General features: G+C 39.0%; 1 protein-coding gene across 3 annotated transcripts; it reads right to left on the reverse strand.

Annotated features, from left to right (window-relative positions):
- Window positions 1-1,189: 1,189 nt before the first annotated feature.
- Window positions 1,190-14,129, reverse strand: zufsp (zinc finger containing ubiquitin peptidase 1). Of its 3 annotated transcripts, none has more exons than XM_022673181.2 (12): window positions 13,996-14,129; window positions 11,804-12,351; window positions 11,600-11,707; window positions 10,029-10,091; window positions 9,801-9,908; window positions 8,987-9,096; window positions 8,614-8,782; window positions 5,487-5,681; window positions 4,821-4,983; window positions 3,183-3,346; window positions 1,881-2,021; window positions 1,190-1,418 (listed from the first exon to the last, which is right to left on the reverse strand). In XM_022673181.2, exons 2-12 carry the CDS (start codon window positions 12,336-12,338, stop codon window positions 1,384-1,386), a joined length of 1,791 nt encoding a protein of 596 aa, XP_022528902.2. In that variant the 5' UTR covers window positions 12,339-12,351; window positions 13,996-14,129; the 3' UTR covers window positions 1,190-1,383. The 3 variants fall into 3 exon arrangements, with proteins under 3 accessions (XP_022528902.2, XP_022528901.2, XP_022528899.2); XM_022673180.2 differs by having other exon boundaries at window positions 1,843-2,021; XM_022673178.2 differs by having other exon boundaries at window positions 1,801-2,021.
- Between the last annotated feature and the right edge of the window lie 28 nt (window positions 14,130-14,157).

The raw sequence follows: 14,157 nt of genomic DNA on the forward strand, positions 1-14,157 counted from the left end.
AATTCCAAATACTTTCTCTTAGTACATCACAATCAACTTGAAATCAAGCGCAAGTGCACGAAAACATCATACCTGCCACGACTCCTCCCTTTACACAGAGTATAATGTTATAATAATAATTATTAATATTATATACGCGTAGCGTAATAATTAATAATTAATAATTACCCATGTTTTAAAGTTGTATTATTCTAAGATGGATAATAAATGCTTTCATTTAAATGCTTTAAATGAGTTGCTAACCAAGAAGCCACCAGTCACGCACTCAGCTTGTCGTCTTATCCTCTTATGCTCTTGGAAATCTAAAACGGCTTATAAGCCAGTCACCATCATGGGCCAAAAAAACTCAATGAATTTGGCCATTAGCAATATTTTCCAATAATGCCAACGCTGCCATCTCCAACAACTCCAGCGCAAACTTTTATGCATGTTTATATAATCTAGGCTAAGTGGAAACACGTTGAATGATTATTTCAGTAAGCCAATGAAACTGTCTGATTAATTTACTTTATTTTACCCAATAATGGCTTACTACAATGTGTGCATAACAGATATCTTAACAGTTGTAATTTCAATGCATCGCCTCTAAGTGTCGCCAAATGACAAAAACACAATACATACACAAAAAAATATGCGTACGCCCGAAACGATCAAGTCAAATTTAGTACATCTGACCGTGAAATATGTCATACGCAATGTTTTTGTGCGTACGCACCTTTGGTACATGAGGCCCCAGGTCCGGAGGTATCTCCGTAAAATGAATTTTTGCAACTTGGAATGTCTGCAGGAGTGTGTCTTTGAGGTGTCTTTCCAATTATAATAATAAAAATAAATAAATAAATAAAAATATTCTCAGAAAGAATCTAGTTGCGTCATGCAAATAGTGACCCTGCAAGATTCCCAGTCTTTGCAAAATCGTAGCCTGTGATTAAAATGTCTGTGACTGTTTTTAGGCTTTTGGTGTGAGAGGGTGTCGGACTTTAGTAAGCAGTGCTAACAGCCAGGTTGGCGCTGAAAGCTATCAGACAGAGTAGCTGGGCTCGGCAGGGTTAGAGAGTGGATAAATGCTGGTAAATGCAATTTGTGACTGTATGTATGACTGAATTGCTAGGAAATGAATTAAGTGCAATTTCATACTTAAATCATATTTTTTAGAAATTGAATAATTGTTCACAAATTAGGCATCAGACAAAGTTAAAGAATGCTTATTTATTATCTTAGGAAATTAAAATTATCTTATAAAATAATGCTAAAAACAAACACACACACACACACACACATTTAATAACTATGTCCCATTCAGTGTAAATCACAGCAATGTTTCACCAAGACAGTCTAGACCACCAGTCTTCCATTTCCAAACAGGAACATCAGGGAATTCTCTCAGCACGTAATGTTCTGGAGTTCGCAATACGTTCCTGTAAAAGACACACAAAAGACCCTTTGAGTCACAAAGTCAAGATTTTCTGTTTCATACTGATCGCAACCAGTAGCATATGTTGATATTCATGTAGACGAAATGTAAGTATGTTTACATGCACACCAGTACATGCGTTTCATTAAATGTGAGATTTATTTTCCGCTTTAAATCACTGCTAATTGTCGGTAAAAATTATAGTTTCCTAAACTAGTTTTACTGAACTAAAAACATCTACAGGTACTTTGAATGCCCAGAATGTCACATGTAAGGAGGAGTGACAGTTATTGTATTACAGCTACTCTGAACTGATGCTGAATTAAAGTGGAAATATGATGACACCAGCTGATCAATAACTAGCCAAAAAACTGCCAAACCCGGACCCGTTTCTCCTCTGGAGTCAACACCCCCTCTGCCGTGACCACCTGGTACTGTGTATGTTTGAGGTGTCCGGGAAACTTGCGCATGCGGCTGACGGAAGCTGCAGCAGTGCTGGGGTTTAGTAGCTTCCTCATCTCTCCTGGAGGACAGCCTGGATCCAGCAGAAGCAAACACACACTCCCATTCTTCCGCTCCTCCACTCCCACGATGCTGCGACTGTGACCTGGTAGATGGGTGGAGTTTTGGTTTTAGATGAATGGTGGCATTCTATGAAGTTTGATTTAGTTTTAAACAATTATCTTTGCATCTGTCACTGTAACAGCATTTAGCAAGTAATGGGCATAATACTGCATTACTTTGCAAGTGGATGAACAATAACGTAAATAAATGGAAGTATTAAAGTAGGTGTATCATAACTTTGGAAAAACCCATAATTTAGGCCAATAAATATTTGGAGAGTGACACAATTTTCATGATCACACTTCTCTCTCGTATCCACACATCTCTTGGTGCAGCTGTGCAGCTAATATGAGTCGACTCTCTAATATGACGTTTTTTTGTTTGTGGTGAAGAAGGTGACATTTATACACATATCAATGTGCGCATGTGACGGGTTCATTCGTAATGTGGCTTGTATATGTGAACGGAACCAAAGTCTCCTCCCTTTACGAGCTCAAAAGTATTTAGTTATTTCATGGGCTGCATGGGATTCTCTTATTAATGCATAATCACTTAAGCCGGGTGTGGTATTTGCATTTGAAAGCTGTTGCTGTGAGCCCTGAATGGAAGTTAAACAGACCATCATTAGTCTAAAAAAAGTAGAAATGCATCATAGAGAGATAGTGGAAATGTTTGGAGCAACCAAATTAACAGTTTTCTGAAACTCAAAAAGACCTGGACGCCCACGGAGGACAACAGTGAGGGATAATCACAGAATTCTTTCCATGGTGACAAATAACTCCTTCACAACATCCACCCAAGTAAAGAACACTCTCCAGAAAATAGGTGCATCAGTATCTTAGTATACTATTAAAAGAAGACTTCATGAAGAAAAAAACAGAGGATTTCACCACAATGTGAAAATCATTAATAGAAAAGCCTAATAGAAAAAGATTACACTAAACATGTAAAGAAGCAGCAGAAGAAGAGTATGTCACTGTCCAACATTTTATAAGCCTAACTGTAAGGTAAAATAAATAAATAAACATTAATGGATCAGTTATCGGATATTGTAAACCAGATCCAGTTTCAATCCTTTGGTTTTACCATGGTGTTCAAGCAAAATAGCCCGTGGAGTCTTATAATCACTGTTCACAGCCCTCAGAATATAGGAGCACTGTGGTTCTAATGCTTTGACTTTGTTTAAACCACTTTGCTGCCTCACCTTGGTGCTGGAGGTAGATGGGTGGATGGTTGGTCTTCACCACTCTGGGTGGCAGTCTAGCGCCTCTGCTGGAGTGTTGGGAGAAGTAGTTTTTCACCCAGTCGAACAGTCTGGGATGTGTGTTTCCTGGGCCAGTGGGCTGGTGGAAATCCACAATACGGGCCCTGAGGAAACAACCCAAACTTTAAACAGCAGTAATCAATCAAACAACAGTGCTTAGACCAACGGACTTCTGGAACATTGCTTTAGAATTATACCTGTTGTGATAATCAGTTTAGTTTATATGGTGTATACTCTGGCAAAAATAAGGTCATTTTTTGCCACTGATATACACACATGGACAAAATTGTTGGTACCCCTCGGTTAATGAAAGAAAAACACACAATGGTCACAGAAATAACTTAAATCTGACAAAAGTAATAATAAAATAATAATAATGCTATGAAAATGAACAAATGACAAATGACTTCTGCACCTCTCAGCAGGCATTTTAATACATTCCTCATTAGCAAACTGCTCCAGTTGTTTAAGGTTTGAAGAGTGCCTTTTCCAGACGCAATGTTTCAGCTTCTTCCAAAGATGAAGGATTTACGTTAGCCATTCTTGGGCTTTTTTAGCTGTGTTTTGGGTCATTATCCTGTTGCAAGACCCATGACCTTCGACTGAGACACTGGGCAGCACATTTCTCTCTAGAATCCCTGGATAGTCTTGAGATTTCACTGTACCCTGCACAGCTTCAAGACACCCTGTGCCAGAAGATAACAGAGGCTCCTCCATGTTTCACAGTTGAGACAGTGCTCTTTTCTTAATAAGCTTAATTTTTCCGCAGAGCTGATGAGCCTTTGCAAAAAGTTCCATTTTTGTCTCATCTGTCCATAGGACATTCTCCCAGAAGCTTTGTGGCTTGTTTGTCAAATCCCAGTTGAGCTTGAAGTTCTCCTGTAACCTCTTTAGAAGTTTTTTCTGGGCTCCTTTGTTTCCATTCATATTATCTGTCTCTTTGATTTGTCATCAATTTTCCTCCTGTGGCCACGTCCAGGGAGGTTAGCCACAGTTCCATGGATCTTAAATTTCTAAATAATATGTGCAACTGTAGTATTAGGAACATCAAGCTGCTTGGAGATGATCTTATAACCTTTATTTTTTTAACTCTTTCCTTCACTTCTTCTGGTCCATGTTGAGTGTGGTGCACTCCATGTCACCAAAAAGCACAGTGACTACCTGTAGCCCCATATATAGCCGCACTGACTGATTACAAGACTAAAGACACCTGTGGTGCTAATTAGTGGACACACGAACACTTTGGTCACATTATTTTTAGGGGTATCATAATTTTTGTCCAGGCCTGTTCAAAGAGTTTAGTTTTTAAAATAATGCTGTTGAACCACAGTTCAAAATCAATGTGGAATTTTCATTTGTTCATTTTCATAGAATTTTTATTCGTTACTTTTGTCAGATTTAAGTTTGTTTCTGTGACCATTGTGGGTTTTTCTTTCATTAACCGTAGCATAATATTGTAGCATAATGTGTTTACACACTGCGGAACCCTTTAAGTAATCCAACAGTTGTTGTACATACTGTTCTGTGTGCTATCCAAATTAAACTGAACAGAATTAAGCTACATTTGAAATTGCACACCTAATTCTGTGAACAGTGAGAACGCTGTAGATTTCTGTGGCTCCAATCCAGGCCCGGGTACCCTGCAGTTTTCTGTTAAAGTGAGATGCCCCCTGAGGGTCAATGCCCTCTGCCCACGCTGCCTCGATCAGAGCCTGCACTCGGGGGATGCTGGGAACTGCGTCTAAAAAATAAATAAATAAATAAATAAAATCAGGGAGGTACACAAAAACATAGTACAGTAATTAAAGGCCAGCATGAAAACATAAAACCCAGGCTAGTATTATGAAGCCTAAAGAATGCTACTCTAATCTCAAAGCAATGCATATGGGGACTCCTGCACTGAATGCTGATGTGACTGTTGGTTCTAAGGGACAGTTCAAGACGGATAGCCCCAGTCACAATCATTACCACCTGCACTGTGCTGTCAACTGAGGGTGGTAACACCTTCTATGACATGTTCTTTTTACACATGTGACACTGTGGATTGAGAAATGTTAACACCCAGTACGAAAATTTACGACGCATTGACATTAGCACGCTGGCCAGTGTCCAACCTCACTCACAAGATAACAACTCGCAAAGTATATACACAAAGCTGTCCTTTTTTATATGAGCATATGAGTGGTCCAATAGCTTGAATATGACACTGACTAGGAGCTACAGCAGTGAAAGAGCAGAGTGTACCTGGCAGTGTGTGCGGTGCAGTGTACTCCTCTGTTCTCCGCAGGGCTGACAGCAGCATCTGGAAGTTTCTGTAGCCACAGCCCCAGCCCTTGTCTCCAGCCGAGCTGGAGTAGTGGTCAGTTTCAGCACACAGCCACACGCGGGCGCAGTCACGAGCCTCACGCTGATGGAAATCATACAGCGCCTCCAGAACACCTGATAAAAATAATTTAATATTAAATAATTAAGTTTAATTCCACCTTTAGCAGGTGAACGTGCAATGATTACGATGTGCATTTATCACCATGCTAATCGGTGGAACAGTTTCCACTACTCGTTAGCTACATTAAGCACATAGCTCAAGGCATCAAACACTGACAGATGATTGAATACTTTCGAAGTAAACATGCAAAGCAGGGATGTCCCGATCTAATGGATTAAGGGATTGTGCTATTTTAATGCCAATTAATTAATGACAATTAATCAGAGTTTTTGCTTTAATTTGGGTGTTCACTTCATGATATATGTTTGCATGTATGAATATTCATGAGCAAGAGCCGAAATCCTATCGTTTCTCCGCCCCACTCCTCCACCAGACTAAAGCTGCGTTATACTGGGTCACCGGAGCACTTTTTTTTTTTTACAAAAATAAACAGCTCACATGGCATTCATTCATACTAAAGACCACTGGACATTTTAAAATGAATGAAAAACTGACGAAATGAGACCTTTAATTTGTTCATTTTAAGGTTACATTATATATAAGCATAATTTCTTAATTTCTTTCAAATATGCTTGTATGGAAAATTATTTTAAAAAAAAATTATATATATATATATATATATATATATATATTTTTTTTTAAATACTTTTCCATACAAGCATATTTGAAAGAAATTAAGAAATTATGCTAATGATTAAAAATAGAGAATAGTTTTACTTTATAGACGCATGTTCATTTTCCCAGCATAATCATGTGACTCCAGGACCACATACCGTAAGCCAATCAGATGAGACTTATAAAAAATATTTATACGTCAATAAGCCAATAAGACAGTTTTTTTTTTACCAGGATTTTTTTTTTTTACTGCTGGGGATACAGTTGTGGTCAAAAGTTTACATACACTTGTAAAAAAACATAATGTTATGGCTGTCTTGAGTTTTCAATAAGTTCTACAACTCTTATTTTTCTGTGATAGAGTGATCGGAACACATACATGTTTGTCACAAAAAACAGTCATAAAATTTGGTTCTTTCATAAATTTATTATGGGTCTGCTGAAAATGTCACCAAATCTGCTGGGTCAAAAATATACATACAGCAACATTAGTATTTGGTTACATGTCCCTTGGCCATTTTCATGGCAACTAGGCGCTTTTGGTAGCCATCCACAAGCTCCTGGCAAGCTTCAGGTCGAATGTTTGACCACTCTTCTTGACAGAATTGGTGCAGTTCAGCTAAATGTGATGGTTTTCTTGCATGAACCCGTTTCTTTAGCACTGTCCACATGTTCTCAATGGGGTTTAAGTCAGGACCATTCTAAAACCTTAATTCTAGCCTGGTTTAGCCATTCCTTTACCACTTTTGATGTGTGTTTTGGGTCATTGTCTTGTTGGAACACCCAACTGCGCCCAAGACCCAACCTTCGGGCTGATGGTTTTAAGTTTTCCTGCAGAATTTGGAGGTAATCCTCCTTCTTCATTATCCCATTTACTTTCTGCAAAGAACCAGTTCCACTGGCAGCAAAACATCCCCAGAGCATAATACTACCACCACCATGCTTGACAGTAGGCATGGTGTTCCTGGGATTAAAGGCCTCACCTTTTCTCCTCCAAACATATTGCTGGGTGTTGTGGCCAAACAGCTCAATTTTTATTTCGTCTGACCAGAGAACTTTCCTCCAGAAGGTTTTATCTTTGTCCATGTGATCAGCAGCAAACTTCAGCCGAGTCTTAAGGTGCCTTTTCTGGAGCAAGGGCTTCTTTCTTGCACGGCAGCCTCTCAGTCCATGGCGATGTAAAACACGCTTGACTGTGGAGACTGACACCTGTGTTCCATCAGCTTCCAAATCCTTGCAGACCTGCTTCTTGGTGATTCTTGGTTGACTCTTGACCATCCTGACCAATCTCCTCTCGGCAGCATGTGATAGCTTGCGTTTTCTTCCTGATCGTGGCAGTGACACAACTGTTCCATGCACTTTATACTTTCGTATAATTGTCTGCACAGTTGCTCTTGGGACCTGTAGCTGCTTTGAAATGGCTCCAAGTGACTTCCCTGACTTGTTCAAGTCAATAATTCGCTTTTTCAGATCCACACTGAGTTACTTTGACTTTCCCATTGTAGCTTTTGTAGCTGAGTCTAATCACTGGGTCAAATGAGCCCTATTTAAATGGGCTCATGAGAAGTCAACAGCTGTAGTCAATCAGAATCACTTACAAGAAGTGAAGAGGCCATGACATGAAGCTAATTTGATTGACACAACTCGCTACATCACCAAAATTGACAAATTTTGTTGCTGTATGTATATTTTTGACCCAGCAGATTTGGTGACATTTTCAGCAGACCCATAATAAATTTATGAAAGAACCAAATTTTATGACTGTTTTTTGTGACAAACATGTATGTGTTCCGATCACTCTATCACAGAAAAATAAGAGTTGTAGAACTTATTGAAAACTCAAGACAGCCATAACATTATGTTTTTTTACAAGTGTATGTAAACTTTTGACCACAACTGTATTTTGCATTGGATGTATGAACTCTTTGATGTTAAGGTGGACTAACATCCACTCTGGGTTCAAGACCCCTTTGGGGTATTTGATGAATTACGATTTGCTGAGATGCTGGTGTTTAGACAGTTGCGTTCAGTTGCCATCTCCTGTGCTGTGGATCTGGGACTGAATATATATATATATATATATATATATATATATATATATATATATATATATATATATATATATATATATATATATATATATATATATAATTTGGACTTCAGCAATGAATTGTCTGTTTGTTAGCATATGACTGTGCACTAGGTATAGGGTTTTGGTATCAGGGCTCTGCTGTTGAGTACATTAGTCTGGTATTGGGCTGGTATTCATACATCCCTTCCTTACTTTAATCCACTTTGTATTACACCGACCGTTAGTTCTGCTGCGTCCATCGTCCACTCCAGAGGCCAGAGATTCCATCATTTCAGCTCGTTTCTGGTGAAATTCAGCAGGGTCCATGTGACCTCGGCTCACAGCTCGCTCCATATTACGCTCCAGTTGCCTGCGGTAGCCGCCGCTATTGTCCAGCCCAAACACTTTCTGCACAGATCACAACTTAATCAGTTTTAATAACTTAAATTCAGTTTCTAACAGTCATTTAACATTTTGTGAACATTTTGTGTGTTGTAGTCTATTCACTATCCCAAAGGGTTTAACACTAATGCTTCATATATGAAATCAGTGAGGGGAGAAGCTTTAGTATTATTTGTATTCCTCAGGTTTGTACGGAGTTGTAAAGTTTACCTGCAGCTGTCTGAAGTCTTCTTTTTCCCTTTTGGCCTCTTCCTCCTTTCTCTTCTTCTCGTCTTCCTCCTGAAGCTGCCTGGCCAACTTTAGGTCTCCAGACAGGTCTCCTGAAAAAAAAAAGAAGAAAGAAAAAAGAAAGAGATAAAACCCTGATGGCGCACCACTATAAATAAAGGTTTTCAATTCAGGTTTTCAATAATATTATTGTTATTATTATTATTATTATTATAACAGATACAATAATTACACATTTGCACTCCACACGTCTACCATGACTTGAGTGTAAATAATACAGTCACACATTTAGATAAGGTGTGCTGCTGATTAATACTGAAGAAAAGAAACTTTATTTTTCATGTCAGTTTGTATAATTAAATATTCTGCACTGATTTCTTTAGTTTAGTAGTGACTTTTTACAACATTACCTTTTACAGGGTGTTGAATATCTTATAAATTGATATGACTGACCTACCTGACCTTCCTTGGTACCACCTACCAAGGTGTGCAGTTCTCCTCACTGGTAAAACAGAGCGTTTCTGTGATAGTTTTATATTATATTTTAAGCTCCACTGTAAAACTATCCCAGACTGCAAATTCTAAATAGACTCTTTAGTTTATCATTTGAGAACTCTCCTCAGTGCTGCTGGCAGGGCAATAACATCTGTTATTGACATATTAAGGACACCAGACCCGAAACTCAATTGTCATAAATGGACATGATTATGTGTCCTACGTCTAATACACATTATCGCATCTTTATGATAGAACAGAATAACTGCATAATGCTTTGCTGATATTTCCATCAATTTACCTGCAGCAGCAGCCGTGCCATACTCCAGATGCAGCTCTACATGCTCCTGCAGCGAGCTGTTGTCCACACAGACCAAGGAACACAACGGACACTCGTACAGTGGAAAACCTACCGGTTCCAAATTAAAGCCCAGGTAATGCACAGCTGAATTTAAGCAATACAATGCATTTCCATTTTAGACACATTTTTTTAATTCATGCACCAATCCAATCAAATATCTTTTTTCACCTGGTTCTCCGTTTCTCACAGAAGAACATGCCTGTGCTGATGCTCCTGCTTCAGGAACAGCTCCTGAAAACAACAAAATAGCATATGCAATACTGCCTATATAGTAAGATTTATGGCTACGGCACAGAAAAACAACAGTGTTAATAGTATTATACCCTACTTGGATGCAATTCATTTTACAGTAAATGTTACATCAGTAAAATACACTTATAATCAAAAATGAATTGCACACAGAATTATGGCTGCACAATATATCATTTCAGCATCGATATTGCAATGTATATATTTTGTATACAGAACTAGTTTGCTGCTTAAGAAATAAAAATCAAACTATTCTTATTTTACATAATAATATCTACCAGATAAACAATTATATCTACCAGGTACCATTTATTTTACTCCAATCATTGGTGCACCGATTGCATTATTATTATTATCATGACGTACTGGATTATTGACAAGACAGATTGTAAATTAATACTAAAGCTATCCAGACTATGAAGAAAAGCATATGGAACAAAAAACAAATGTTGAAGAAAGCAGAATCTGTTTTATACTTTAGATTCTTCAAAGTAGCACCTCTTGCTTAGATAGAAACAGCTTTGCACATCTTGGCTGGATTTTCTCAGTCAGCTTTATGAGGTAGAGTCACCTGGATTGATCAGCTTTCGGTTAACAGCTGTGCTGAACTTGTCAAGAGTGAATTACTTGAATTTCTCTTCCTCTCATTGTGTTTGAGAGCATCAGTTGTGTTGTGGAGAGGGAGAGTTGGTAAATTGTAATGTAAATTGCCATTAAGTATGCTTATTATTTCTATATTATTCATTTATTTATTAGTATTTGCTTCTGTTAGTATAAATATATTGGTTTCTGTATTGTGACCTGCCACAGGACAGCTTTAAAACACGAGGCAGTGGACAGACTTGTCTTCCTGGCCCGCAGCCTGTAGTAGGGTATGTCTGGTGTGAAAATTTGACAGCACTAATAGACAGGACTGCACTAATGAGGATTTATTGAGCACAACTGAGTAAATTATATGTTCTCTTTTGTTTACATTGGAAAGTTGCTTGAAGATTTTGTTATAAAAAGAAAAGAATACTTTATTTTGTATGATAGGTTTTATTGATTTGGAACTGACCAAAGAATTTAGTTCTCTGCCTACTTTTTTATTCTGTAACATCTGATCTTTGAATGAAGTGTTATGCTTTTATTTATTTATTTATTTATATATATATTATAGTTATATAATGTTCATTTGTTACCTTCTGACTAAATAACTCCCTTATCTCTCACTTATGAGTAAAAAGAACCCTTTAAGTGTGACAGTGATTGATTTATATGGTGATACATATCGATATCGACTGACACGGAAAACTATATTGTGATAAGATTATTTTTTCCATTTCACCAAGGTCCTATTCTTGAGCACCTCTGTACACTCTGAGAAAATAGGCAATATTTAATAATATTTAACAAATAAATAGAAGAATCTATACAGACCCAGGAGCATCATAGCACATTTACACCAGACTAAAATCACTGAAAAACACCAGTAACAATCGCTATACTACCTTCAGATGCAGATGAAGCCTGGTCCTGGAGATGCAGCTCAACGTGTTCCTGAAGAATAAAGCAGTCACTGCAGACCAGACTGCAGAACGGACAGGGAAACATCCTCTCTGCAACAAAACGACCATAAATAACCAAACATATCCAAACAAAGGCCACTATAAAATAAATATAAGAATATATTAAGACATTTTATTGATGAATACCTTTCTTGGGGGAGGACAGGCGTTTCTGTTTGGCCTTGCAATGCTCTGCTGAGTAATCCTCAGACTGCCCAGGGTGGACGCTGGATGTTTGTTTTTTAGATGCGCTTGCTGTGCTTGCCGCAGGAGGTGAGGATTTAATCCTGGACTGGGCTCCTTGACCTTGAGTAAGTGCAATTCCTGCACTAGGCGCAGCCGTCTCATTAGCTGTTTTGAGAGTGTGATGACCTGATGTTTGAGGGGAAGCTGGAGTTCTCCATGAGTTACAAGAGGCTGGCGAATTCTTCACAGTCCATTTAGCACCATTGGTTTCAGTGGGGTCTGGTACCCGATCTGCTGATGCCTTGTCAGTGGGTGAGTTCTGAAGATCCATCTCTGTGTGTGCAGTACTAATGTGGAAGTTCAGCTCATCGTAGGAGACTCCTGATAGCGAGCAAAACGGACAGCTCATCTCATTTTCCAGGTGGCTCAGAAGGAGGTGGGTTTTTAATTCTGATTCAGATGCAAACTCTTGGCAGCAGATGTCACAAACAGGCATGGTGGGACAGCTTCTGTCAGTGGAGTACATAGTAAACGTGCAGAATCAGTAAGTGTTTCATGAAGCATCTCAAAATTGTACTGTTATAATATTATATTATATTATAATAATGTGCTTTTTAAAGGGGCGTAAAAGTGCTTCTCCCACTGCATTACATTAAAAGTCTCTCAGGGGCTACTTTTCAGTAGTGTATCACTTGGTGAGAGATTGTTGACTGCTAGACCTGCTTCTACAATGCATGTGAAGACATTTGCCAAGTTCACTTCAAAATGGGGTACATCAATGGACTCAGCAAAGCAGGATGGTCATTTTTGACAAACCATAAGCCAGTCATCCAGCAAACGTCGCCCTTTACAGTGGTGTTGTGACCAGGAAACCTGGACTGATAAGGACTAAAACCTTATTGACTTTAAGAAAAGCCTCAACCGCTGGGTGATACAACAGACAACCACTAAAATGTGCCACGTGATGCCTCTCACGGCAGGGCTTCCAACTGGAACAGTTGGAACAGGATAATGCTAACTCATTAAGGGTTTTAAACTCATCAAGGGTTTTACCAGGAATGCCTATTGCAACACTTCCTTGGCCAACTAAATTACCATATTTATCAACAATTGGGCAACCAGTTTGGTAAAGATTGTTATAAGGGTTGACCAGCTTATTCAGACTGGTTATTCTGGCTAACCTGCTTGGTAAGGCTAGTCTTGGTGGTCAACCTGCTTGGTCAGGCTGGGTATTGTGGCCAACCAGCTTGGTTGTGCTGATCATACAGGTCAACATGCTTGGTCAGGATGGTTATCCTGGCTAACCTACTTGGTCAGGATGGTCTTGATGGTCAACCAGTTTTGTCAAGCTGGTTATTCTGACCAACCAGCTTGGTCAGGGTGGTTATTCTGGCTAACATACTTGGTCAGGCTGGTTTTGTTGGTCAACCAGCTTGGTAATGAATGTTATGAAGGTTGACCAGCTTGGTCAGGCTGGTTATTCTGGTTAACCTGATTGGTCAGGCTGGTCTTAACGGTTAACCAGTTTGGTCAGGCTGGTTATTCTGGCCAACCAGCTTGATAATGCTGGTCATACAGGTCAACTTGCTTTGTCAGGCGGGTCTTGCTGGTCGATCAGCTTGGTCAGGCTGGTTATTCTGGCTAACCTGCTTGGTCAGGATGGTCCTGCGGGTCAACCGGCTTGGTATTATTTGTTTTGAAGATTGACCAGCTTGTACATGCTGGTTATTCTGGATATCCAGCTTGGTCGCAGAGCATGGTCAAGTTTGGATATCTAGCTAGCTTTTTTTGGTTTGTCATGCTTGTAGAGCAACTAAACCATCAAAGTCTGTGTTAACAAAAACAGAAACATACTCTACATTGGACAAAATCTAAACTGGTCAACCGGCTTAGCTTAACCAGCTGGAGCTGTGCAGTTTTGTTTACAGCAGGGATCTAAATCTAAATAAACACTCCCACATGCAAGTTCGTGCACTAGAAGTCAGAAATATGTTGCTTTTTTAATCAAACGAGGACGATGGCATGTTTTAGACAGAATGAATGAGCCCCTTCAATGTATTCAATCATATTCAACCATTCAGAGACAATAGAAACACACAGATAAACCTCCAGCATATCTAGCTACATTTAAATGGTGTAGGTTAAATACTTACTCGAGTTGTTTTAACCTGTTAATCAGTTTTTCTCGCTGCACCTCAGGTTCTCCGGGTTCTCATTTCACTGAAACTCAGCCTCTTTATTTTCGTTTTCCTCGCCTGACCCGCTGGAAACATCGCGGGAAGTGACGCGCTTCTCGGCCGTAACCTGGGGACGCC

Source organism: Astyanax mexicanus, chromosome 4, assembly GCF_023375975.1.
Source record: "Astyanax mexicanus isolate ESR-SI-001 chromosome 4, AstMex3_surface, whole genome shotgun sequence".
Taxonomy (NCBI): Eukaryota; Metazoa; Chordata; class Actinopteri; order Characiformes; family Acestrorhamphidae; genus Astyanax; species Astyanax mexicanus.